The sequence below is a fragment of the Giraffa tippelskirchi genome, chromosome 2 (genome assembly GCF_054371585.1).
Source record: "Giraffa tippelskirchi isolate mGirTip1 chromosome 2, T2T-mGirTip1v1.2.pri, whole genome shotgun sequence".
NCBI classification, from domain to species: domain Eukaryota; kingdom Metazoa; phylum Chordata; class Mammalia; order Artiodactyla; family Giraffidae; genus Giraffa; species Giraffa tippelskirchi.
This window is the reverse complement of record NC_137276.1, coordinates 91,924,718-91,952,466: the sequence shown is the minus strand read 5'-3', so window position 1 is coordinate 91,952,466 and position 27,749 is coordinate 91,924,718. Positions and strand designations below refer to the sequence as shown.

General features: G+C 35.5%; 1 protein-coding gene across 23 annotated transcripts in view; it reads right to left on the bottom strand.

Annotated features, from left to right (window-relative positions):
- XRN1 (5'-3' exoribonuclease 1) overlaps nt 1–27,749 on the bottom strand; it is a 120,598-nt gene that overhangs the window by 61,204 nt on the left and 31,645 nt on the right. For 18 of the 23 annotated variants that reach the window (XR_014076643.1, XR_014076642.1, XM_081569544.1 and 15 more), the window contains exons 13-22: nt 24,507–24,596; nt 22,503–22,659; nt 20,840–20,959; nt 17,212–17,381; nt 16,076–16,196; nt 15,880–15,978; nt 11,900–12,003; nt 9,458–9,589; nt 3,142–3,304; nt 2,333–2,446 (exon numbers count right to left, since the gene is read on the bottom strand). Coding sequence is in view for 21 of the 23 variants with exons in the window: in XM_081569544.1 (XP_081425670.1) it covers nt 2,333–2,446; nt 3,142–3,304; nt 9,458–9,589; nt 11,900–12,003; nt 15,880–15,978; nt 16,076–16,196; nt 17,212–17,381; nt 20,840–20,959; nt 22,503–22,659; nt 24,507–24,596 (1,270 nt within the window). In the remaining 2 variants the exon portion in view is untranslated. Of the gene's footprint in view, nt 1–2,332; nt 2,447–3,141; nt 3,305–9,457; nt 9,590–11,899; nt 12,004–15,875; nt 15,979–16,075; nt 16,197–17,211; nt 17,382–20,839; nt 20,960–22,502; nt 22,660–24,506; nt 24,597–27,749 lie in introns of all 23 variants that reach the window. The other 5 variants (XM_081569531.1, XM_081569526.1, XM_081569530.1 and 2 more) reach the window with 2 other exon arrangements.

The window sequence follows — 27,749 nt, the reverse complement described above, 5'->3', positions numbered from 1 at the left end:
ACTGGTCATAGCAAACACCCTCTTCCAACAACACAAGAGAAGACTCTACACATGGACGTCACCAGATGGTCAACACCGAAATCAGATTGATTATACTCTTTGCAGGCAAAGATGGAGAAGCTCTATACAGTCAGCAAAAATGAGACCAGGAGCAGACTGTGGCTCAGATCATGAACTCCTTATTGCCAAATTCAGACTGAAATTGAAGAAAGTAGGGAAAACAACTAGACCATTCAGGTATGACCTAAATCAAATCCCTTATGATTATACAGTGGAAGTGAGAAATAGATTTAAGGGACTAGATCTGATAGACAGAGTGCCTGATGAACTATGGACAGAGGTTCATGACACTGCACAGGAGACAGGGATCAAGACCATCCCCATGGAAAAGAAATGCAAAAAAGCAAAATGGCTGTCTGAGGAGGCGGTACAAATAGCTGGGAAAAGAAGAGAAGTGAAAAGCAAAGGAGAAAAGGAAAGATTCCCATCTGAATGCAGAGTTCCAAAGAATAGCAAGGAGAGATAAGAAAGCCTTCCTCACCGATCAATGCAAAGAAATAGAGGAAAACAACAGACTGGGAAAGACTAGAGATCTCTGCAAGAAAATTAGAGCTACCAAGGGAACATTTCATGCAAAGATGGGCTCGATAAAGGACAGAAATGGTATGGACCTAACAGAAGCAGAAGATATTAAGAAGAGGTGGCAAGAATACACAGAAGAATTGTACAAAAAAGATCTTCATGACTCAGATAATCACGATGGTGTGATCACTCACCTAGAGCCAGACATCCTGGAATGTGAAGTCAAGTGGGCCTTAGAAGGCGTCACTACGAACAAAGCTAGTGGAGGTGATGGAATTCCAGTTGATCCATTTCAAATCCTAAAAGATGATGCTGTGAAAGAGCTGCACTCGATATGCCAGCAAATCTGGAAAACTCAGCAGTGGCCACAGGACTGGAAAAGGTCACTTTTCATTCCAATCCCAAAGAAAGGCAATGCCGAAGAATGCTCAAACTACCACACTATTGCACTCATCTCACACGCTAGTAAAGTAATGCTCAGAATTCTCCAAGCCAGGCTTCAGCAATACGTGAACCGTGAACGTCCAGATGTTCAAGCTGGATTTAGAAAAGGCAGAGGAACCAGAGATCAAATTGCCAACATCTACTGGATCATCGAAAAAGCAAGAGAGTTCCAGAAAAACATCCATTTCTGCTTTATTGACTATGCCAAAGCCTTTGACTGTGTGGATCACAATAAACTGTGGAAAATTCTGAAAGAGATGGGAATACCAGACCTGCATCTTGAGAAACCTGTATGCAGGTCAGGAAGCAACAGTAGGACCTGGACATGGAACAACAGACTGGTTCCAAATAGGAAAAGCAGTATGTCAAGACTGCATATTGTCACCCTGCTTATTTAACTTATATGCAGAGTACATCATGAGAAACGCTGGGCTGGAGGAAGCACAAGCTGGAATCAAGATTGCCGGGAGAAATGTCAATAACCTCAGATATGCAGATGACACCACCCTTATGGCAGAAAGTAAAGAAGAACTAAAGAGCCTCTTGATGAAAGTGAAAGAGGAGAGTGAAAAAGCTGGCTTAAAGCTCAACATTCAGAAAACTAAGATCATGGCATCTGGTCCCATCACTTCATGGGAAATAGATGGGGAAACAGTGGAAACAGTGTCAGACTTTATTTTTTTGGGCTTGAAAATCACTGCTGATGGTGATTGCAGCCATGAAATTAAAAGACGCTTACTCCTTGGAAGGAAGGTTATGACCAACCTAGATAGTATAAAAGCAGAGACATAACTGTGTCAACAAAGGTCCATCTAGTCAAGGCTATGGTTTTTCCAGTGATCATGTATGGATGTGAGAGTTGGACGATGAAGAAAGCTGAGCGCTGAAGAATTGATGCTTTTGAACTGTAGTGTTAGAGAAGACTCTTGGGAGTCCCTTGGACTGCAAGAAGATCCAACCAGTCCATCCTAAAGGAGATCAGTCCTGGGTGTTCATTGGAAGGACTGATGCTGAAGCTTAAAGTCCAATACTTTGGCCACCTCATGCGAAGAGTTGACTCATTGGAAAGACCCTAATGCTGGGAAGGATTGGGGGCAGGAGGAGAAGGGGACAACAGAGGATGAGATGGTTGGATGGCATCACCGATTTGATGGACATGGGTTTGGGTAAACTCCGGGAGTTGGTGATGGACAGGAAAGCCTGGCGTGCTGCGATTCACGGGGTCGCAAAGAGTTGGACATGACTGAGCGACTGAACTGACTGAAACCAGGAAGAATTTTAATTAGTAATAATAACAGAAACTAACCTCTCCAGTGCATCCATAGTAGGGTGTTCCCAGCATAAAGACCATACTTCTAGGAGGAAACAAGTCATCCAATGTTTTTATACTGGAGAAACGGGAGTCAAAAGCTCGGATGTCCTATGTAGAATGAAACATAAAAGTGAGTCATCATGGTCAAAATTTCTATAGATTGCATATCAAGATTTTTTTCCTGTTTGATTATGACTACGTGGTCTACAAATGTCAAATGTAAAGATTTTCTACATAACAATACTAGAAATGAAATTTTATCTCCTTATATGCCAGACACTCTTCTAGGTACTTCACACATTTATTAGTTCATTTCATCCTCAGGACAACCCTCTGTAGCAAAGACCACTACTAGACCCACTTTATAGATGAGGAAACTAAAGCATGGAAAGAGGTGATCTTGTCTTAGGTTATACAGCTAAGAAATAAACTCAGTAGGTGCTCTTACTCAGTATGTTACACTATTTCCCCCAAATTACATTATCGCTATACGTTTTTAAAAAAATTGGTCTCCTCACAACATTTAAGATCACAAACACAATAGCAATAAATTTACTAATTTATTTAAAGCAAGATTTTTTTTGAGGATAAAAATAAATAAATACAAAAGACAAGTTTCCTAGACATACCCAGAATGAGTGTCTGAGCATGTTATGCTCCTGTTAAAGACCACAGTATCTTTCAAATTACATTAAATAACAATATAATTATATATTGCTGCATATTAATACAATTTAGTCTTTTCTTTATACAGTGTACAACAGTGTACATTAAGATAGGATGGAGACCTGATGGAGACTTACTTTGACAATGGTTTGATAAACAAATGGAAGAACTTGTTTTGACCACTGTTTCTCTAGACGGACTTCTCCATTTTGATTTATTTGATATTTACGACCTGTGAGTAACTGCCCATATACAACTGCAGATGTTTCATTTATTATTATTCCTTTTCTTCTCAGGTAGCTCAAAGAAAAAATAAAAAAGAAACAAAGATGTGTACTCTATAATGATAATCAACATCAAACTAACAACTCATAATCAAATGCTTAAATAAACATGCTAGTAGTTCTGAGTATCTAATAAGACTTTTTACACTATTCTGTGGCTACTTTTCCCAAAGTCTGTAAGATTAAACAAGAATTCAGAGAGTTATATGGAGAAGACAATGGCAACCCACTCCAATACTCTTGCCTGGAAAATCCCATGGACAGAGGAGCCTGGTAGGCTGCAGTCCGTGGGGTCGCTAAGAGTCGGACACGACTGAGCAACTTCACTTTCACTTTTCACTTGCATGCATTGGAGAAGGAAATGACAACCTACTCCAGTGTTCTTGCCTGGAGAATCCCAGGGACAGGGAGCCTGGTGGGCTGCCATCTACGGGGTCACACAGAGTCGGACACGACTGAATCGACTTAGCAGCAGCAGCAGAGAGTTATAGGACACTCCCACGTTTCATACCCACTAGGCTGGCTATAACAAAAAGCAGCAAAAACAAGAATGGTGGAAAGGATATGGAGAAACTGAAACACTGGTACCCTGCTGATGGGAATGTAAAATGGTGCAGCCACTGTGGAAAACAGTTTTGACAGTTCCTCAGAAAGTTAAACACAGAAATGCTAAACAGCCCAGCAACTTCACTTCTAGGTATATAACCAAAGAACTGGAAACAGGTCATCAAATAAATATTTATAGACCAATGCTCACAGCAGTGCTATTCACAATAGCAAAAAGGTGGAAAGAAACCATATGTCCACCAACAGATGAATGCATAAACAAAAGGTGACACACACATACAATGAAATATTTGGCCATAAAAAGAAGTACTGATATATACTACAATGTGTATGAACCCTCTAAAAATGCTATGTGAAATCAGCCAGATAGAAAAGGTCACATATTATGTGATTCCATTTATATGAAATATCCAGAACAGGTGAATCCAAAAAGACAGGAAATAGAGACTGACAAGGAGAGGCATTCAGTGGGATTTTTCAGTCTAAACCAGGGGTTGGCAAACTATGGCCATGGGCCAAATTCAGACTGCTTCCTGTTGTTATAAATACATTTCATTTGAACAGTCATTCATTTATTTAATGTCAATGGCTGCCTTTTTTGTGTGTGTGTGATAAAACAACAGAGTTGAGTAGTTGTAACAAAACCCATAAAATCCACAAAGCCTAAGGTATTTACTCTCCAGCCTTTACAGAAAAAGTTTGCTGATCCTTTCTCAGCTTGATCTTTTAGCTCACAGATTCAGTCTTCAGTATGCCCATATTAATACTTAGAACATCTACTGAAATAATTATAAAAAATAATCACAATAAAAATTACAATTTTAATTTTTGTATACATGCTTATACTTAAATATATGTATTATAGAATATGTATTATAGTTACTTACATAGTATGTAGTTTAACAACATTACTACATATATTTTCTATATAGGTCAGGGGCAGTGGCTGAGAGTGTCAGGCTGTGACAGCGCAGGAGCGGCCTAGATGAGCTCCCCCATGCCCGAGGTCAGGGGCAGCGGCCGAGAGGAGCTACCCCACGTCCGAGGTCAGGGGCGGCGGCCAAGAGGAGCAACCCCACATCCGAGGTCAGGGGCGGCAGCTGAGAGGAGCTACCCCACGTCCGAGGTCAGGGGCGGCGGCAGAGACGAGCAACCCCACATCCGAGGTGAGGGGCGGCGGCCGAGAGGAGCTACCCCACGTCCGAGGTCAGGGGCGGTGGCCGGGAGGAGCTACCCCACGTCCAAGGTCAGGGTCGGGGTGGCGGCGGAGAGGAGCAACCCCATGTCCAAGGTAAGAGAAATGCAAGTAAGAGGGTAGGTGTTGCGAGAAGGAATCAGAGGGCAGACACACTGAAAACATAATTACAGAAAACTAGCCACTGATCACAGTGGACCGCAGCCTTGTCTAACTCAATGAAACTAAGCCAAGCCATGTAGGGCCACCCAAGACGGACTGATCATGGTGGAGAGGTCTGACAGAATGTGGTCCACTGGAGAAGGGCATGACAAACTACTTCAGTATTCTTGCCTCGAGAACCCCATGAACAGTATGAAAAGGCAAAAAGATAGGACACCGAAAGATGAACTCCCCAGGTTGGTAGGTGCCCAATATGCTACTGGAGATCAATGGAGAAATAACTCCAGAAAAACTGAAAGGATGGAGCCAAAGCAAAAACAATACCCAGTTGCAGATGTGACTGGTGATAGAGCAAGGTCCAATGCTGTAAAGAGCTATATTGCATAGGAACCCGGAATGTTAGGTCCATGAATCAAGGCAAATTGGAAGTGGTCAAACAGGAGATGGCAAGAGTGAATGTCAACATTCTAGGAATCAGCGAACTAAAATGGACTGGAATGGGTGAATTTAACTCAGATGACCATCGTATCTACTACTGTGGGCAGGAATCCCTTAGAAGAAATGGAGTAGCCATCATGGTCAACAAAAGAGTCTGAAAGGCAGTACTTGGATGCAATCTTAAAAATGACAGAATGATCTCTGTTAGTTTCCAAGGCAAACCATTCAACATCACGGTAATCCAAGCCTATGCCCCAACCAGTAACACTGAAGAAGCTGAAGTTGAACGGTTCTATGAAGACCTACAAGACCTTTTAGAACTAACACGCAAAAAAGATGTTCTTTTCATTATAGGGGACTGCAATGCAAAAATAGGAAGTCAAGGAACACCTGGCGTAACAGGCAAATTTGGCCTTGGAGTACAGAATGAAGCAGGGCAAAGGCTAATGGAGTTTTGCCAAGAAAACGCACTGGTCATGGCAAACACCCTCTTCCAACAACACAAGAGAAGACTCTACACATGGACATCACCAGATGGTCAACACTGAAATCAGACTGATTATACTCTTTCAGCCAAAGATGGAGACGCTCTATATAGTCAGCAAAAACAAGACCGGGAGCTGACTGTGGCTCAGATCATGAACTCCTTATTGCCAAATTCAGACTGAAATTGAAGAAAGTAAGGAAAGCCACTAGACCATTCAGGTATGACCTAAATCAAATCCCTTATGATTATACAGTGGAAGTGAGAAATAGATTTAAGGGACTAGATCTGATAGAGTGCCTGATGAACTATGGACAGAGGTTCATGACACTGTACAGGAGACAAGGGATCAAGACCATCCCCATGGAAAAGAAATGCAAAAAAGCAAAATGGCTGTCTGAGGAGGCGGTACAAATAGCTGGGAAAAGAAGAGAAGTGAAAAGCAAAGGAGAAAAGGAAAGATATTCCCATTTGAATGCAGAGTTCCCAAGAATAGCAAGGAGAGATAAGAAAGCCTTCCTCACCGATCAATGCAAAGAAATAGAGGAAAAGAGCAGAATGGGAAAGACTAGAGATCTCTTCAAGAAAATTAGAGCTACCAAGGGAACATTTCATGCAAAGATGGGCTCGATAAAGGACAGAAATGGTATGGACCTAACAGAAGCAGGAGATATTAAGAAGAGGTGGCAAGAATACACAGAAGAACTGTACAGAAAAGATCTTCATGACCCAGATTATCACGATGGTGTGATCACTCACCTAGAGCCAGACATCCTGGAATATGAAGTGGGCCTTAGAAGGCATCACTACGAACAAAGCTAGTGGAGGTGATGGAATTCCAGTTGAGCTATTTCAAATCCTCAAAGATGATGCTGTGAAAGTAGCGCACTCAATATGCCAGCAAATTTGGAAAACTCCTCAGGCCACAGGACTGGAAAAGGTCAGTTTTCATTCCAATCCCAAAGAAAGGCAATGCCAAAGAATGCTCAAACTACCACACAACTGTACTCATCTCACACGCTAGTAAAGTAATGCTCAAAATTCTCCAGGCCAGGCTTCAACAATATGTGAACCGTGAACTTCCAGATGTTCAAGCTAGATTTAGAAAAGGCAGAGGAACCAGAGATCAAATTGCCAACATCCGTTGGATCATCGAAAAAGCAGGAGAGTTCCAGAAAAACATCGATTTCTGCTTTATTGACTATGCCAAAGCCTTTGACTGTGTGGATCACAATAACCTGTGGAAAATTCTGAAAGAGATGGGAATACCAGACCATCTGACCTGTCTCTTGAGAAACCTGTATGCAGGTCAGGAAGCAACAGTTAGAACTGGACATGGAACAACAGACTGGTTCCAAATAGGAAAAGGAGTACGTCAAGGCTGTATATTGTCACCCTGCTTATTTAACTTGTATGCAGAGTACATCATGAGAAACGCTGGGCTGGAAGAAGCACAAGCTGGAATCAAGATTGCCGGGAGAACCATCAATAACCTCAGATATGCAGATGACACTACCCTTATGGCAGAAAGTAAAGAAGAACTAAAAAGCCTCTTGATGAAAGTAAGAGAGGAGAGTGAAAAAGTTGGTTTAAAGCTCAACATTCAGAAAACTAAGATCATGGCATCTTGTCCCGTCACTTCATGGGAAATAGATGGGGAAACAGTGGAAACAGTGTCAGACTTTATTTTTTTGGGCTGAAAAATCACTGCAGATGGTGACCGCAGCCATGAAATTAAAAGATGCTTGCTGCTTGGAAGGAAAGTTATGACCAACCTAGATAGCATATTAAAAAGCAGAGACATTACTTTGCCAACAAAGGTCCGTTTAGTCAAGGCTATGGTTTTTCCAGTAGTCATGTATTGATGTGAGAGTTGGACTGTGAAGAAAGCTGAGCACCAAAGAATTGATGCTTTTGAACTGTGGTGTTGGAGAAGACTCTTGAGAGTCCCTTGGACTGCAAGAAGATCCAACCAGTCCATCCTAAAGGAGATCAATCCTGGGTGTTCATTGGAAGGACTGATGTCGAAGCTGAAACTCCAATACTTTGGCCATCTCATGCGGAAAGTTGACTCATTGGTAAAGACCCTGATGCTGGGAAGGATTGGGGGCAGGAGGAGAAGGGGACGACAGAGGATGAGATGGTTGGATGGCATCACCGACTCGATGGACATGAGTTTGGGTAAACTGCGGGAGCTGGTGATGGCAGGGAGGCCTGGCATGCTGCCATTCATGGGGTCGCAGAGTTGGACACGACTGAGTGACCTAACTGAACTGAATATATATACATATTTTTTTTTTCTATAGCAAAATTTAAATTATGGTGAAAAAACCAGATGTGTTCCCTATCCTTATGGAGCATACTATCCATGAAAAGAATCATTAATCACACTCATAAACCTGTTAATATGATTGTATTTATATGTTATAAAAGAAAATTCAGAATAATGTTGAGCTATGGCAAGGGTATCTAACTTACACTACTGGGAGGCAAAAAATGCTCTACTTGTCCCTCTGACAGCTGTGTATATCTCCTTAATGCTGGATAGCTTTTCATGGTCATTTAAAATTTTTCTGTTTAATAATTTTAGAATAAGGTCATTATGGCTTGGTATTAGCTCCTAAATTACAGAAGGGATACCTTCTTGAATTCTCATTTACCAATAGATGTTATTACAGTTTAAGCAGAAGGACTGATGGATATACATTTATAACAACAGTTTATGTGCCACTGCCAGTTTCTATTACTCTATCTTGATTTAGGGAAGTTCAGTGTTTGGATGAAAAAAAGAGAGGTACTGTTACAGTGGGATCATGGGATGCAAAGCATTCTGAAAACCCAGGGTTAGCTTCTTCGTTACTTAGTTGGTATAGAACTTGCATTTCTGAATTCAGGGGCATAAGGGGTTTGGATACAGGGAGGACAGAAGAGTAGGGAGGAGGGAAGGGTGAAAAACAAAGGAGAGTGTTCCGTCTTATTACTTACATGTGGGCAAGAAATTCATGACCTTATGGTTAGTAAAATTTATGCTCAAATTCAGGGAACTTATTACTGTGTATTCCTAGGGTAAGTGATTATGTCTTTCCTTCCTTCCTTCCTCTTTTGGTACATTGTGAAGTATTTTACTGACTAACTGGACAAGGTCCTAACTGCTGCTAATTAGATTTTATTTTAAATTAGAACCCATTACTTTTTTAATATATAAAATGAAGATGCACTCAGTATTCAGAGTGACCCCAGTGTTAAGTGAAAAATCAGTTAAAAAGTACATTAGACCACCACATTCTAGTTCAATGACATTAAATACTATTTATAATACTCACTATTCTGAAATTCCTTGTACTTCTTTTGTCCAATTACATTGTTCTTTGTCTCCAAGATGGACCACTTTAGATGGTGGTGCAATTCTTCCCAAATAAAGCTTCTGTGTTCCTGGAGGTTCTTCCAAGTAAAACCTTGAAAATTAAAATAAAAATTAAATTACCCCCAAATTTATGGTTTAACATAGAGTTCCAGTAGTTTCAGTTTTCAAAGTGAAAAGATTTCTACATGGTATAATAGAAAAAAAAAAAGCCTCTTTTAAAACTGTAAAAGAAATTTCAGAACAAGGACTTGTAAAACGTTTTAATCAAAGTTTAAAAACAAATAGTATTCTTTCTCTTTAAGAAATTAAAATAAATACATAATAAAATACAAAATTTTAAAGAATTAATACTCTCAAATTCAATATGTATTTTTGCTGAAAAAAAGTTTAACTTGACCTAACTCCCAGTTTACAGGAAATATGTGGGATGGAGGACCAATTTAAATGACACTAATAGGAAACAACTACATAAATTCAGAATTCTACAAAATAACTGACCTGAACTCTAAGGAAAAACGGCAGGGAAGTAAGTTTAGCTAGGTCTTAGGATATAAAATTAATATACAGGATCAATTATATTTCTGTATACTAGCAGGGGAAATGGAAACTTAAAATATAATATCATCTATTGTTGTGGTTGTTTAGTCGCTAAGTCATGTCCGACTCTTTTGCGACCCCATAGACTGCAGCCTGCCAGGCTCTTCTGTCCATGGAACTCTCCAGGCAAGAATATTGGAGTGGGTAGCCATTGCCTTCTCTAGGGGATCTTCCTGACCCAGGGACCCTGACCTGACCCACATCTCCTGCATTGTAGGTGCATTCTTTATCACTGATCCATCTGGGAAGCCCAATACCATTTATAGTTGCTTCAAAAATTTTAAATACTTAGGTAGGTATAAATCTAACAAAATATGTACAGGTTCAGTATGCTGAAAAAACAAAATAGTGATAAAAGAAATAAAAAATTAAAATAAATGGAGCAATAAAAGGAGATCCATTTGGATCAGAAAATTCAACAAAGATGTAAAATCTCCCCAAATTATAAGCTTAATACAATTCTTATCAAAATCTCTCAAAGATTTTTTTATAGATATTAAAAAAATTCTAAAATATATATGGAATGGCAAAGGACCAAAAATATCTTAAATAATTTTGAAAAATTAAAAAATGGTGGAAGGAATCCTCTACCTAAGGTTAAGACTCACTACATAGCTATAGTAACAACACAACGTGATGTTGGCATAAAAAACAGACAGAGAGACAAATGGAACAAAATGGAGAACCGACAATGTAGATCCATACAAATATGCTCAATTTATTTTTGACAAAGATGTAAAAGCAATCTAATGGAGGAAGGAGAGTTTTTTCAACAAACAGTGCTAGAGCAAGCAATTCAATATTCATAGGTAAATATATGAAACTTGACCTCATACCTTATATAAAAATTAATTCAAAATAGATTGTGGATTTAAGTGCAAAAGGAGGAAAAACTATAAAAAAAATTTCAAGATAATCTTTGGGGCTTAGGGTTAGGTGAAGAGTTCTTAGACCAAAAGCATGATCCATAAAAAAAAAAAAAACTAATACAAAACTAAACTTCAACAAAAAGGCAGGGGAAGTGAATTCTGGTGATTAAAAAAGAATCCTCGAGATTCATATTAGCGTTGACTTCTCATCAACAAAATTAAATGACAAGACAAACAGATATGTTTGCAGAGATCTGAGGAAAAAGATAAGGCTTCTAATTCTAAACCTATATGGGGGAAAAACAACACAAAAAATCTTTTGGATAAGTAATAATTCAGAAAGCATTAACAGCCTTACATTTTCTCTGGAAAAAAAATTACTTTAGGAAGTTTTAGACATGAAAAATAACAACAAGATGTCAGACCAAGTTTACATGAAATAAACATAAAAGATGACAAAGAATAGATTGTCTAAATACTCATTGATAAAATGATTGTGAAATTTAATAAAGTGTTAAGAAATTATCTTTAGAATAGAAGATATGTGTTGTAAAAATTACATATTATTTAAATGAAACCTGGGAAGGGTATGGAAAAGGTAAAGTTACATATGCTATTCAATCTTGTCAGAAATAAATATATTTGCTAACAATGACAACTGGTAGAAAAGAGTTAGGATATGGAACTTTCAAGCTATTAAAAGGAAAAGAAGGCAGAAGGGTAAAAATAATATATGCATCTAAAATATATGCATCTCAAGGGATGTACAATAAACTGTCAACAGTGGTTGAACTTGAAGGGTGTGATTAGAGAACTTTCACTTCCACTATAGAGTGTAAATATTTTACAAATATTGTATCAGTTAAAATGTATGAATAAAAGCCATCAAATAGCAAAGCATATATTCACTTTAAAAGTTACAAATAAAATCTTACTTAGTTTCTCCATCTGATACACCAACAACTCTAGCTTCTTCAAGATGAGGCCAATTAACAAAGACAGACTTTCCAAGCACTGATGAAGCTATATTTTCTACACTCTTAAAGTAAAAGCAGAAAAGTTCATTATTGTTTTAGGTCCAAGAGAAAATTTTACAAAGGCAAAATTAAATAATTAAAAACTGGCTTGTGTTTATAACTGTGTACTTAAAATCTATAAAACCCCACCATAATAATTAAAATATAAAAATATTTGATCGCTCAAGCCAATTATTCCCTGCTAGTAACTGGTCTTCACAGCTTTATTTTAACTTAATTACTCTATCCAGTCAAATTTTGTTTTTTAAATTTCTCTAAGTTGTGCCTTTATTGCTAACTACTCTTTTTTTCTTTCTTTCTAGTACATTTTCTAGGATTTCTGTTCCTTTAGATTTTTGGCTTTTTTCCTCTTTCCTTTTTTTAAAAAATAGTTTTAAGTTGTTTTTACCTATCTGCCTTTCTTTGCTCTTTAATTTATTATGAACCTGTGGAAGTTTACCAACATAACCTTCCCCTCTGCCAATCTCTTATTAGATAGGAACTACGAGCAACTTAAGTACTTTTCAACAGTATAAACATCACACTAGGAAGCTTGCCTCCTCCTCATTCCTTCAACAGCATTGGCAGTTATTAGTGAAGTGTAGCCCACTGATTTTAATCCTAAATGAAATTACTTGGTGAGAAAACAGATTTCAGTAACTTCAAACAAAAGGACACTGATCTATAACGTGAGTATTACTGCTCATGCATGATACAGCCAACATTAACAGAAATAATGTTCACCAAGAAACTCAGGTTTTTAGTTTTGCTTCTAACTAGCTGAGCCAATGTCTGCTTTTCAATCTCCTTAATTTAATTTTTTAATTTGTAAAATTAATGAGCTGGATTAGTTGCTTTACAAAATTCCATCCAGTAGTAAAATTCTATGATTCTATTATTCTCATGATTATCTGTTTATTTTTCTCATGGGAACTGAAAAAAGTGAAAAGAACAGCACAGATGTCTAGAAAAGAGCTATTATTCATTATTTCATATCAGATAGCATAAAAAGAATCTAAGAAATGTGATTTCATTTGTGGTTGGTATGATTAAATAAGAACACTAGACTTATCTCAAGTTAGAAACCACGGGTTCAAAATTGGGTTCTATTTCTTTTCAGCTAGAGAGTGTTAAGCAAATCCTTTAATCCCACCGAGTCTGTTTTCTTTTATGAGAAGCTGTAACATCTATCTCACAATATTCATTTAAGGATAAATAATATACACAAAAACCTTTGTAAACTATAAAATGCTGTACAGTCAGCCTTTTGTATCCATAGGTTCCACATTTGCAGACTCAACCAACCTCTGAAGGAGAATACTTTGGGGGGAAAAAAAAACTTCAGAAAGTTTCAAAAAGCAAAATTTGAATTTGCCAAATGTTGGCAACTATTTACATAGCATACAAATTGTATTTACAATTATTTATACTGTACTAGGTATTATAAGTAATAAAGATGATTTAAAGTGTAAGGGAGGATATATATAGGTCATATGCAAATGTTACAGCTTTTTTTTTTTTTTGGCACATGGATGTAGCTGCTCTGCAGGCATGTGGGATCTTCCTGTATCAGGGACTGAACCCATTTTCTCCTGCACTGGCTAGCAGATTCTTTACCACTGAGCCACCAGGGAAGCTGCAACACCATTTTATATAAAAGACTTGAGCATCCACCAGATTTTAGGATCAATCGAGAGTCCTGGAACCAATGCCCCATGGATACCAACTGATTACTGTATAAATATTCTGTATGAAAATATCTTAAGTAAAAATTCTTAAAAGGAAACATTGCTACTATTGGTTAGACAACAGCAACTTTGTAGTAGAAACTGAAGTTGAAATAAAAATTTTTATCCCCTTTTTATTGTGCAAATATTTCTTTAATAATTAGAGATGACTGTTTTTAGGCTTTGGGAGATAACTTTATTGTATTTATTATATGCAGACATTTCTTACTGTGAACATAGAATGACTATCCTGACAAAACAAGTTTCAACATTATTAGAATTAGGCTCTGTTATACTTTTCCTTTCTATACATCTAATTTCATTCTCCCACACTTCCCTTCATTTGAAGGAAAAGTTATCCTCTTGCCAAGATTAATCCTTTCACTTAAGCCCTACAGGAAATCCCTTATTTCTTCACATCCCTTCCCTCCACAGTGACTTTAAGACCTCCATTGTTCTTCAGCTCTACTGCTCTGCTCTGCTTAACAAGCTGCCTCTTTAACTACAGCTATGTTTCCAGCCTTCTTTTCAATGAGAAACTTCTGAACTAAGGCCTTAAGATCTGCTACCTTTACTTCCCATCTAACTAGTCGCAGACTAGTACTCAGGAACTGGACTTCTGCCTCCAACAACCTACTGGAATGGAATTTTCAAAGTTCAATAATGGTGACCAAAGGACAAATTCACAGACCTAGTTTTCACAGACCTAGACTCTTCTTGAACTGCATGTACCATCTACTCATGCTTTTGTGATACTACTTAACTTGGGAATCATTCTCTTTCTTCTCTGAGCACTGTCACTTTTACTGGCTCCTTTTCCACCCTTTATACCTGTGAGTATTTCTTTACAATGGGGCCTTGAACCCTCAGAATTCCCTTTTTTCAGGGAAGTCAGCTCCAAGGCCCCAGCCATCACTTCCCTGCTCATGACCTGCATATCCCTATTGCCCTCCAAGCCTTAGCTCTACGTATTCAACTGTGTATAATCATCTTTCTTGACTGAAGTTTTTCATCTGAACCACAGAACAAAAAAAACAGTTTGACTAGGGATTTTGCCAATTCTCCTAAGGACGATACATAACTAGTGCTATTCCAAATGCATAAAAACTAATTTAATTTTTATAAGCAAATGGATGACTTAGGGCATTAGGGCTTAAATCTCTTGTGGAACCCTGCTGAGAAAGGATGACAGGGCAGCTCCAGATAAATGTTCTAGAACCAACTTAAAATTCTATTACTGATCATTTATCCCCTTAAACAAGTGCCTCTCCCATTTTGACTTCTTTATTCCAATAAACAGTAACTGTTTTTCAATTGATTAGTCTGATATTTAGAGTCAGTCATATTTAATATTTTCTTTTTCTTTTCATCCCCTATTTTTGAACAAATGACAGAACTTGTGAATTTAGTCTTGTTTATCTAGATCTATTACCACTTTCACAGTTTGTGTCTTTATTATCTAAGGCTTCTATAACCACAACCTCAACTTACAGGCTTTTCCATTTTCTTCCATTTCTCTTGTATGCAATTTAGTCTATTGTGCTGCTACCAAATTAATTTTTATGAAAATACCAATTTCAAAATAACAGTCACGAAAAAATAAGTCCAAATTCCTTAGCCTGGTATTCAAGGTCCTCCATAATCTGGCCTCAATCTGTTTTTTCAACCTTATCTTCTACTATTTCCCAACACAAGTCCTCTGCTTCAGTCAGGTTTATCTATTCCTTCTCCTCAAATACATCACATTTACTCTAAAAAAAGAAAAAGCATTAAAAATTTCAGACATACAAAAAGGTTAAAAAGATAATGTGTTAATATCACACTTACTTTTGACTATAATTCCCAGCTCATGTTATTTTTTTCAACTGACATACCCTTCCCCTCCTTTTTCCTCTTTGTGATAATCTTTCTGTTAGCTCCCTGCTTAAGCCTATTCCCATCTACAGATCTGTACTTGACCTAAATTCACACAGCTCACCTTTTCAAAATTCCTCCAGCATTTTTTTGCTCATTATGTCACAATTATACACATCCTTTAATCTGTGTAAATGTTTCTTTACTCTATCCTTATTTCCTGTGAATTTCTGGAGTTCCTACATGTTATACCACTTTGGCAAACACATTGCAGCTAGAACACTTTTATGCATAATATACAATAAAGAAGATACTTACAAGTTCATCTGATTCATCATTCACTAAGATTTCCAACATCATGTTTTCTCCACGACTGCTTTGCTGGAATACTTGAACCCCACTTTTCTTCAAAAAAAACTTTAAAAGAATTCATAGAATTTAATTTTTAATTATTTTTCCATAATTACTTCACTTTCAATAAAGTAAAAAAATTCTGAACTAAACAGCCACTGACTTTGTGTTTGATGTGTTTCAAAGTAGGAAATCCACAGAAATATAATGCCTTCTGGTCAACCTTGGTTATTTTGTTCTTGCTTATATCTATACGCCAAGCATCTAATGATATTATTTTATACCTAGAAAATAAATCAAGGTATTTGATTTAAAATTCATACATTACAAGCAATCACAGTTTTTCAGCATCCCTTCAGTATTTTTGCAAGAGTTATCCTTGCTTTTAAACAGGAGAATAACAATCTGTCCTTTAAGACAAAGAAAATATAAAGCAGCAGATTCTCCATTGTTACTGATTCAGACACAACCATGACTATAACATACTAAGTGGAAATTTTCCCATTTATTTAAAAATACATATAATATATATGCATAAATATATAATATATATAAAATATATAAATTATACATGTATATATGATTTTTACACTAAAGGAATATAGAACACATATTATAAATCTCTACATTCTCCATGCTCCAAAACCCAGAATGGAAAATAAACACTTTATAATGTCTATTTCATCTTTCTCTTTGCTTTAAGAAAAGGAAAAATCATAATGGAGAGACGTTTACTTTATCTGCAACTCAACTTTCATCTGGGTATTACTGCAGGGAAGATGACAAAAGAGAAAAAACAAGGAAAACTTTTAATGAAGGAGAGAAAGAAGAAATGGACTGAAATGGATTTGAGGAAAGAAAAGAGAGGAGCTCTTTTATTTCTTGTTTTCCTTCTTTCCTGTTGGGTGGTTAGGGAATGTAAAAGGTAAAGTCATAGCATGTCAAATAATGCTGGGAGCAGACACTGGCAATGAAAACAAAAATTCACACATTTCTTGAGGAAGAGAAGAGATATACAATGTGGGGGATGCCAGGGGCAGTAGGATGGGGAACAACTTAAACAGAAGACAGAAACAGAGAAGTAGAATTGGACCAAAGCAGAGAACTACAGAAACAACTGAGACAGACAGAGATGCTACGATCCTTGGAAAGTTGGATGTAATTCATTATCAGTTGCATACAAATGTCATAAATTATCTGTTAATTCTCGAAATAGATATTCAAAAGCTTTTTAAAAGTTAATTTTATTATTATTTTTTTTGCACTCTCTATATTTGAAGAATTACCACACAACATTACCTTGCATGGCATCGCTCTACGGGAGGGAACTTTTCTGGCCATGGAGAGGGGTAGGTGAACTCTGTGTCGCTGTCAAACCAGCACATTAGGCACTCACTATGTTGATTTCTTTTTCTCTCTTCTATTTTGAGGGAGTGGTTACATGTCTCCATGGCTTCTAACAATCGCTTCTGAATATAAAGATTGAAGAGAGGGGTCAAAAACATAAAAATTCTGTAATCTTAACATATAGAATGAATCTTTTCCCTCAAAAAACAAAATTACTATTTGTGTTCTTAAAAAGCAAAAACAGAATTCTTTTCAATTTAATTACATGAAAAATTGATGTGTTATTCTTGTTTCAAAGGGCCCTAGAATATTTCTTGTCACTACAAATTTCTCTGAAAATATTACTCCAACAGCAGCCACTAAAGTGTGGATAAGAACAGCAGAGAATCAAAATTTAAATATGAATTTATAATTCACTGCTCCTTAATCTCTTACATTGCAAATGTGCATTAATATAAAAATGTTCATCTTTTATATTTAATGCAATTCCAATGAAAATCACAATGGTTTAAAATATATTTTTCAAAGGAAAAATGATGTTAGTGTTCATACTGGAAGAATAAAGGTGTGAACTGAAAAGTTATCAAGACCTTGTCTTACAAGATCCTATCACTTTTTATAAAATCACCTATAAGCAAAACACTTAAGCATTGACACCACAAAAGACCACAGACCAGAAGAACAAAATAAATAGTCAAAAAACAAATTCAAATATATGTCAAACATAGTATTCCAGATACTTAAATAATGTTTTTGTCCAGCTGGGAAAGAAAGCACATATATATTTCAATATCATACTATATACAAAACAAGTAGTAATGAGACAACAAAGTATTAGAAGAAAATTTAGGAAAGTATTGATAATTTGTAGTGAAAAATTCTTAAGTAAGGCAGAAAAAAGCCTAGCCACTTTAAGGAAAAAGACTTTTTTAAGTAAAAGAAAATGTATGTGATAAAAGAAGTCATGAACAAATCAACAGGCAAATGCCATACTGGGAAAAAATATTCCTAGCATACAAAGAGTTGTTCAAAATCAAAAAAAAGAAAATGAGGGAAAGGCTATAAACAGACAATTTATAAAAGGGAAAATGCAAAAGAAAAACATACATAAAAATATATCAAATTAGGGGTCAGATAAAAATAAACTTGAAGAATAATAAAATGGCATTCTTTATCATCAGTAGACTGGTCAAAATTAAACAATAACATTCAGGATTAGAAAAGCAGAGAAGTAGGTACTCTCAAGTATTGATGGTGTGAATTAGACCAGTCTTTTTGAAAAGGAATCTGGTAAAATTAATTAAAACAAAAACCATACACTCCCATTAACCAAGCATTTCTGCTTTGGGGATTCTACCTTATAAAAATAAAACTACCAATACATAAGAATGTATTAACAAACAAAAGGAATACATAAATACATAAGTACTTTTATCATAGCATTGTGTACAATAGCAAAAACATGAAGAATTTGCAAAATTAGTATGGTGTGTTCCCATGTACCTTTCACCCAATGATAACATCTTACATACAGCCATAGTACATCATCAAAACCAGGAAATTGACACTGGTACACCATCACTACAGACTTGTTCAGATTTCAATGTGCTTAGTCGCTCAGTTGTGTCTGACTCTTAGGGACCCTATGGACTGTAGCCTGCCAGGTTCCTCTGTCCATGGGGATTCTCCAGGCAAGAATACTGGAGTGGGTTGCCATGCCCTCCTCCAGGGGATCTTTCCAACTCAGGGATAGAACCCAGGTTTCCTGCATTGCAGGTGGATTCTTCACCATCTGAGCCTCCAGGGAAACTTCATGTAACCACCCCTAAAACTGGAATACAGGACTGTCACATCATTGTAAAGAAACTACTTTGCATTATCCCTTTACAGTCACACCCTATCTCCAAATGACCTGTTTTATATTATAATAATTTCATCATTTCAAATATATTACATATATGGAACCATATAAAACCTTCTAAGATTGACTTTTTCAGTCAAATGAACTCTTTTCCATCCATTGTTTATATAAATAGTTCTTTTTATTGCTGAGTAGTATACCATTACATGAATGTACTACAGATTTTTTTATCCATTCACTCACTGAAAGATGTTTGAATTTTTTTCCAGTTTGGAGTTATCACAAATAACTTGCTCCGGACAATAATGTACAGGTTTTTACCCACATATATAGCCAGCTGTTTCAGTACCAACTGTCAAAAAGCTTTTTCTTTACCTATTGAATAGCTCTGATGTCTTAATTGAAAATTTATTAACTGGACAAGTATAGATCTAGGTTGTTTGGCCTCTATTCTGTTTCACTGATCTATGTCTATTATGACGTAGGAAACATACTGCCTTGATTACTTTAGCCCAATGGTAAGTCATGAAATCAGATAATGAAAGTCTTTCAGTATTGGTCTTCCTACAGATTGTTTTGGCTACTCTAGATACTTGGCAATTTCATCAAAACGTTAAAACTGGATTTTTGATTTCTATACAAAAATTTGCTGCATTTTTGCTGGGATTATGTTGAGCCCAAAGATCAATATGGGAAGAGGTTATTTTTTAACAATATTAAATCTTCTATTTCTTGAACATGGTATATTCTTCCATTTATTTAGGTCTCCATATCTCGACACTATTTGTAGTTTTCAGTGTGCATGCTGTTAAATTTATAAATGTGTATTTTATATTTCTTAATGCTATTGAAAGCAAAAGTCTTTATTTAAAAAATTTTTGTTTTCCAATTTTTTGTTGCTAGTATATAGAAACACAATTGAATTTTGTATAGATTTTATATTTTTTGACCTTGCTCAATTTACTTGTTAATAGTATCTTTTGGAAGATTCCTTAGAATTTTCTATTTTTGTAGTAATGCTATGTGCATATAAAAACAATTTTTCTTCTTCCTTTCTAATCTACATGCCTTTATTTCTTTCCTTTGACTTAATACAGTGGACTCCTAGTACAGTATTAGAGAGAATTGATTAGAATATCATTCAGATAAAACATTTCAAATATTCCTTTAAATTTCTTTAATATATGGATTATTTAGAAGTGTGTTATTTGATTTCAAAATTTTTATAAATTTTCAGTGATCTTTTGCTGATTTTTAACTTAATTCTATGTGGTCAGAGAACATTCACTTTATGATTTCACCCTTGTAAGTTTATTCAGACATTTTTATGCTTTATCAAATAATCTTAGTGAACAGTCTTTTGCTGAAAAATATGTATTCCTTAGTTGCTGGGTATACTGTCCTACAAATATTAAGGAGGTTAAGTAGGTTTATAGTGTTATTTAAGTCTTTGATCTTTGGTAATACTCTCTGTTCTGAAGCCTATTTGGTCTAATATTAGTAAAGCAATGCCAGCTTCCTTATATTTAGCATACACAGAAATTTTGATACACAGAACGAAGATGAGAGTAGTTAAAACTCATTAACACAAATGGTGATTAAAATCCATTGCTCATTCATTTACGTGAAGTAATCTCTAATTAAAATACAAGTGTATATATAACCATTTCATGCACTGACCTCATTACAAGTGTATACATAACCATTTCATGCACTGACCTCATCAATAAAAGGTATCAGTACAACAGCTTCCCATTCCTGTTGTTTCCCATTTAGGTCAGTTTTAAAATCAGGTGGATAATATTCTATAATTGGCGAGTCGTCACTGGTCATCAAATGCTGTGAAAACATAAAATAGTGTAATAGAAATGTAAGAACTAATATCAATGTAGCTTTTTGTTAATATATTTATAATATTTGTTTACCTATTACAATTTAAAATTTCTAAGCAAAGCAAAAGTAAATTTTCACATCTTAGATATGTTACAGTATACTTGTTATATTTTGATTTTCAAATATGAGACTTCTAATTTCATTGCCACTCACCACTTTCTCATTCCACTAAGCTAGTTATATAGCCAAACTATCCTTACTCTGAATTTTATCATTTCTATCTTCTGTAGTCTTTTCACTCTACAAGGCTCATCTAAATTCTGTTTTTCCATTCAGATTTCAGTTCATTTCACACACTCCATTTTTAACCTTAGACAATTTATTTTCATGTCATAATCAACTGATTTTATTAAGTTATATAACTGTCATCTAAGGTAATTTAAAAAGAAAAAGAAATCTTAAAATACAAGAATCTCTTTACCACCAATAGCAAAGATAGAAAGCCCAATAAGACATGTTTTTATTAGAGATTTTATAACAGAAGTAGATAAAGAAACCTAAAGCTATCCTCTAGGAAATGAATATAGAAGATCATGACATAAAAATTTTTAAAGAAATAAAAGCATATTTCTCAGGGTAATATTCAAAATAAAATAATCAGTATGTCATGGGTACAGAAGAATCAAAACATATGTGGCTATAAAAAACCTGCATGGCTATATTAGTCCAGAGTGGTTGAGTATCAATTCTTAATGTATCTGAAGGTAGGAAAAAAAGCATAAGAGAAGCTAAAGGAAGGAAGGCCACGGGCCAGGATGAAGGACAGGTTAAGTTTCAGAAAGATTTAGAAGGAAGCTGGACACAGTTCAAGCAGCAAAGGTATGTGATATGTATATATTTATGTGTGTCTATTTCAATTCCTGGTACCAGATCACAGTATTAGAAGAACAGATTAATGCTCTAGAAGAACTAAACTGAAGTTTACCCTCAAAATCAGTTTAGTAGGCTTAGTGTAATTTTGGTGACCCAATCACCCCTGAAACAGCTTTCTCCTGTTATACGAAGTATGTTAATCAGAGAAAAGTTTTTTATTCCATAATTTGATAAATGAAATTCTTAAAATCCAAATATAAATGGAAGTTGCAATTTTGTTGAGATAAACAACTTATTAGAATCATCCATATTCTAATAGGTAGAGGGTAAAAGAGAACAGAAATGAAATCTGTAATATCTGGACAGAGTAGATGGCTTTAGATTTTGCCAAGCTCAATTTATTTTCATCAGTGCAGAGACTAACTGGAGATTGCTTAAAGATACTGAAAACAAAGAAGCTATGCTTTGAATGATTTATGAATGTGTTTGCTTTTTTAAAACAAAGTTAACTTTAAATCAAGGAATTAGTTTTCAAGGGACTTAAGGAATACTATATTTGAAACTGAAAATAAATATATTTAGCTATTAAAGAAATTTGGGTATGATGTTTCTAGGTTTGGAGGAGGAAATCCTAAACATTAAAAAGAACACAAATACATTTAATTCTAAAACCCACCTGGTAGCATGCAGGAAGTAAATTTTTGCTAGCTGCTGGAAGTACAGCAAGAAGCTGTTCAAATGGCTTAAAAGGTTTTCCCAGTTCAAAATGGATTTTGAGTGTACTGATGTTGCGGATATCAGACAGGAAAGGTGCATAATGGTACGGATAAAACCTGTAAGACAAAACTGAGCTTTAAACAATTGGCAAACTTTATGAAACAGATCAATAGTTAGTATATACTTTTCAATATTCTATTTTAACAGCTGTGCTTCTGCGCTTATGTTCAGTCATGTCCACATATAGCAGTAATTCTAAAGAAAAAAAGTCACTCATAATTCTGCCACATGAATATAAGAAATCAGCAATGTTGGAAAATGTAGATTATTTGATGACAACAGGTATTTTATTTCCTTAATTTTTAAAGTGCAGTTTATATTTCAAAAATTTAGATGTATGTAATTGAAGGGTATATATATTAATAACACATATAAAATATAATTTATTATTTATATAAATAATACAATGACTCCAGTTTCAGAAGTATTAAGTGTGAATCTTCCAAACAATAGATTCTCAGAATGAACTAATGAGGCAGTCAAAAGACATTCAGTTACTTCATGTGGGCCTGAGCTTCTCTCATGAAGACACAGGGAAGTCTGAACTCATATGGTTGTTACTAGTCAGCTCTAAGAATCATCATCTTTGAATTAGTGTGTATACATTTATATTGTGTTTGTGATAAGGATTAAACCATTTGTCAATCATGTACACTAACTTTTTGTTTTTAAAATCTTCCCATATTTAACATGAAGAAATATTTTTAGAAATTTCAACATATAATTTTTAAAAAATTAAACAAATTTCAATATTCTTAATGTCTGACTAAAAATACCAAAATAAAAGCCAACAAAATATTTTTATATTCCCCAATTATGGCATACTTCAAAAGAATGGGAAAGTTTAGGAGGCAGAATGGCATGTGGAACACAGAAAATGTATCGACTTAGGAAATCAGACAGGCATGTACTTGAATATTGGTGTGTGATACTGGAAAGGTTATTTAACCTCTCTGAGCCTCATCTGTCAAAAGCAGAAAACAATATTTACTTTAAAAAGCTTTGAGGACTATATGAGCACATGCTTTACAAGTGCTTGGCCTCAAAGCCTGGTAATGTAATAGGTATAACTTACACTCACCCTCTTAAAAAATGGCAAATCAAGGATTTTTTTTGTCACTAGAGTGCTCTTCAGAGATGCCCTGGGAATCTTGTTAGTTATTGCAGATATTTTTTTAAAGGCTATTAGTAAGTGAAATTCTATTAATAATTAATGCCACATTATTCTGCACTGGTATGTTTTGCTGTTGGTGCTTTAAAACAGAGCCTAGAAGGTGCTCTGAAAACAAAACAAAACAAGCTATCTCATTATTTAAAAGTGTCTATTTTTCCCTGTATCATTTTTTGACTTGTTTTCTATTTCAGTGGATGGTTTGGAAATGTAGATGAAACTTGCTGGAATAGGAAACATGAGATAAATAGAGAATTATTACTATTCCAGGAGAAGTAAATTCTTTTCTCCTTTCTTCATTACCCTTCCCAGTGTAACATTCATATAATCCATTCTTCATTACTCCTAACAGAAAAATTTTTCAAACACATTAAGATGTAGAGAAGAATATAATAAACAATCCCACTTAACCATCACTCAGATCTAGTAATTGTCAAGACTTTGTGACACTTCATTTATTATGATAGAAAATTTTAAATCCTTAGATTAACAGAGAGCTTTTTATTATGGGCCATCTACTACAACTGGAAGTATCTTTGTTATAAAAGGATCTTTTTAAAATATTACAATACTAAAAAAGATTCTTTTTCATTTAAACTTGACTGTATGTATCTTTTTAAAAATACTATTAATATCATAAATAGAAGTAAAAAGAAGAGATTATCAAATGAGCTTATAGTAGAATGAGCCATTATAAAATACAAAACTTTATTTTTGTTTTTATTCCCTCACCAGCTCCAGGACTGAACTCCATGATAGTAATAGTGCAAAATCCACTGTATTGCCTGAACATAACATGCAGCTTGATCAGCCAGAAAGTCACTGAAAATAGAAAAGAATATTTTCATTATAATATTATTTCCTGAAGACAGGCCATTGTGTTTAAAACATGGTATCTCCTAATATCACATTCTGCCTCACATGTTTTATTTAATCAACGAATAAGCCAAAAACTGCGATCAGAAAAAACTCAAAAATATTATTTTAAAAAAATTCTATCATGCCAGATTAAAAATTTGCCTTATAGTTTTCCTAAACCAACTATCAGAATACTTAAACCTGCTGTGCATACTTATTCAGTCAATGTACTATATCTTTGGTATCAAGTTTTGAGGGTTTAATAAAGCTTTCTAAACAGTGGTACTACCACGTTCTTAAATATTCAGAGTGTGATGGAAGACAAAGATGGAAATCTAATTTGGGAGGATGCCTGGGTGACTCAGGAAATCAGGAAGAAATCAGAAGGAGGAAATCAGAAAGATCTTAAAATCCGGTTATAGCAGCTAGAACATACTTTGAAAAGTGTTATATCCACTGAACAATATTCCCTTTAATGTCTTTTTCTCAAAACACTATCATTTAAGGTAAAATAATCACACACACAGAGCAAAAAAAGAGCACCCTGGGGACTTCCCTGGTGGTACAGTGGCTGGGAGTCCGCCTGCCAATGAAGGGCAGAAGAGATTGACAACTGGTCTGGGAAGATCAAGGCTATGGTTTTTCCAGTAGTCATGTATGGATGTGAGAGTTGGACTATAAAGAAAGCTGAGCGCTGACGAATTGATGCTTTTGAACTGTGGTGTTGGAGAAGACTCTTGAGAGTCCCTGGGGCTGCAAGAAGATCCAACCAGTCCATCCTAGAGGAGATCAGTCCTGGGTGTTCATTGGAAGGACTGATGTTGAAGCTGAAACTCCAGTACTCTGGCCACCTGATGCGAAGAGCTGACTCATTTGAAAAGACCCTGATGCTGGGAAAGATTGAGGGCAGGAACAGAAGCAGATGACAGAGGATGAGATGGATGGATGGCATCACCAACTCAATGGACATGAGTTTGGATACGCTCTAGGAGTTGGTGATAGACAGGGAGGCCTGGTGTGCTGCAGTTCACGGGGTCGCAAAGAGGTGGACACGACTAAGCGACTGAACTGAACTGAACTGGGAAGATCCCACAGGCTGTGGAGCAACTAAGCCTGTAAGCCACAACTACTGAAGCCTGCAGGCCTGAGAGCCTGTACTTCACAAGAGAAGCCACCACAATGAGAAGCCTGTGCACTGTGATGAAGAGTAGCCCCAGCTTGCTGCAATTAGAGAAAGCCCGTGAGCAGCAACAAAGACTCAGAGCAAATAAAAAGAAAATAAATTAATTAAAAAAAGAGCACCCTAGGTAAACCCCAAAGCGGCTATAAAACTTGTTAGTGTTGTTACCAAAATTCAGGTAGTGATTTACCATCTGAGCCAACAGGGAAGCCCTCAGGTAGATATTTCTAAGTGAAATTGTAGATCTACATATTTCTGGAAGTTGCATTTTTTAAAATGAAATGGATGACTCTTATTATAAAAGAAATGTTTCATTATTGAAAACTGAGATAATGATGAAAAGCACTTTTATTACCTTATAGCAATCACTATAACATTTTGGTATGTTTTTCTCAGTCTTTTTATCCCTAAGTTTTTCCTTTTTAAATATTAATGAGTATACTGTGTATATGATTTTGTATCCTCTTTTAAAATTTGTATTTAATAATATACTGAAAGTACCTTTATAAATTTTTATGAACTTTTCGTAACTACCAGTTTAACAGTTCTATATATTCTGGAAGCACTAGAAACGGCAGAGATAGTGACTGTAATGTGGAGGAAGTGGAGACAATTATGATGAACCTTCTCACTGGACATGTACATTGCTTCTAATTTTTTACTATTTAAAAAACTTTGTAGTAACTTCCTTGTGTATAAAGATCATCTGTGTCTAAGTGTATATTTTTATGATAGATTGCAGTACAGCCAAAAATAAATAAATAAATAGAAATTATTTTAAAAAAATATTTTGGAAAATATTTGACTTATCAAAGGCTTTTAGATACATATTTTCCAAAATATTTTTTTAAAATAATTTCTATTTATTTGTTTATTTTTGGCTGTACTGTATCTTTATTGCTGTGCAGGCTTCTCTCTAGTTGCAGTGTGTAGGTTTTTCATTGCAGTGGCTTCTCTTCTTACAGAGAATGGCTCAGTAGTTGTTGCTCCCGGGCTCTAGAGGACAGGCTCAAGAGCTGTGGTGCACGGACTTAGTTGCTCTGTGGCATGTGGGAACTTCCCGGATCAGGGATCAAACGTATGTCCCATGCATTGGCAGGTGGATTTTTTACCACTGAGCCACCAGCGAAGCCCTCTAAAATAATTTTTCCTACTTACATTTCCACCAGTAATTAAGGGAAGAAATCTACCACCACTCCTGGACCAACACTGAATATAACAACTTAAAAAGATTTGCTTATTTGCTTGGCAAACAAACAGTATCTCATTTTCATAACCTCATATTTTAATATATAAAAAGAAAAGGAAATAAAACAGAAGAGTAGTCACCTAGCAAATCAAGCATTTAATTGCAGCTACTATACTTCTTTATAACATAATCAAGGAAATATAAGAACTAAGGACTAAATAATTGAATGCATAACTATTATAAATATTTTATTTCTAAGTCTCAAAAGTCCTACTTGCTAATGATATCTGACAAAACTTCAAATGACCTGATGAGTTGTACTACAATTTCTTTATCTCTAGCTACCAGAGATAAGTATGAATAGAGGCCTTACACAAAGGCTATGTCTAGACTAGAAAACAGTCTGAGTAAATGGAGCAACACAGAAATCTTGGGTCTTTCCTTGGGCAGTCTCTAGGAAAGATCCTTAGTATTTTATTTTTTTAAAAAGTAAAAATAATAGCACAGAAAATATCTAAGTATAGTACATATAATAAGGGTACAAAGAATTTTATGAAACTCTTATCTCACTGACAGAAAAACAGCCTCATTTCATGGTTAAGGATGGGCTCTGGAGCCAGATTACCTGTTACTTACATTCTGGCTTTGCCACTCATTACCTATGCATGTCACCTGGAGCAAATCACTTAAACCTCTCTATTCCTTAACTTCCTCTATTTTAAAATAATAATAAAAAAAAAATAAAATA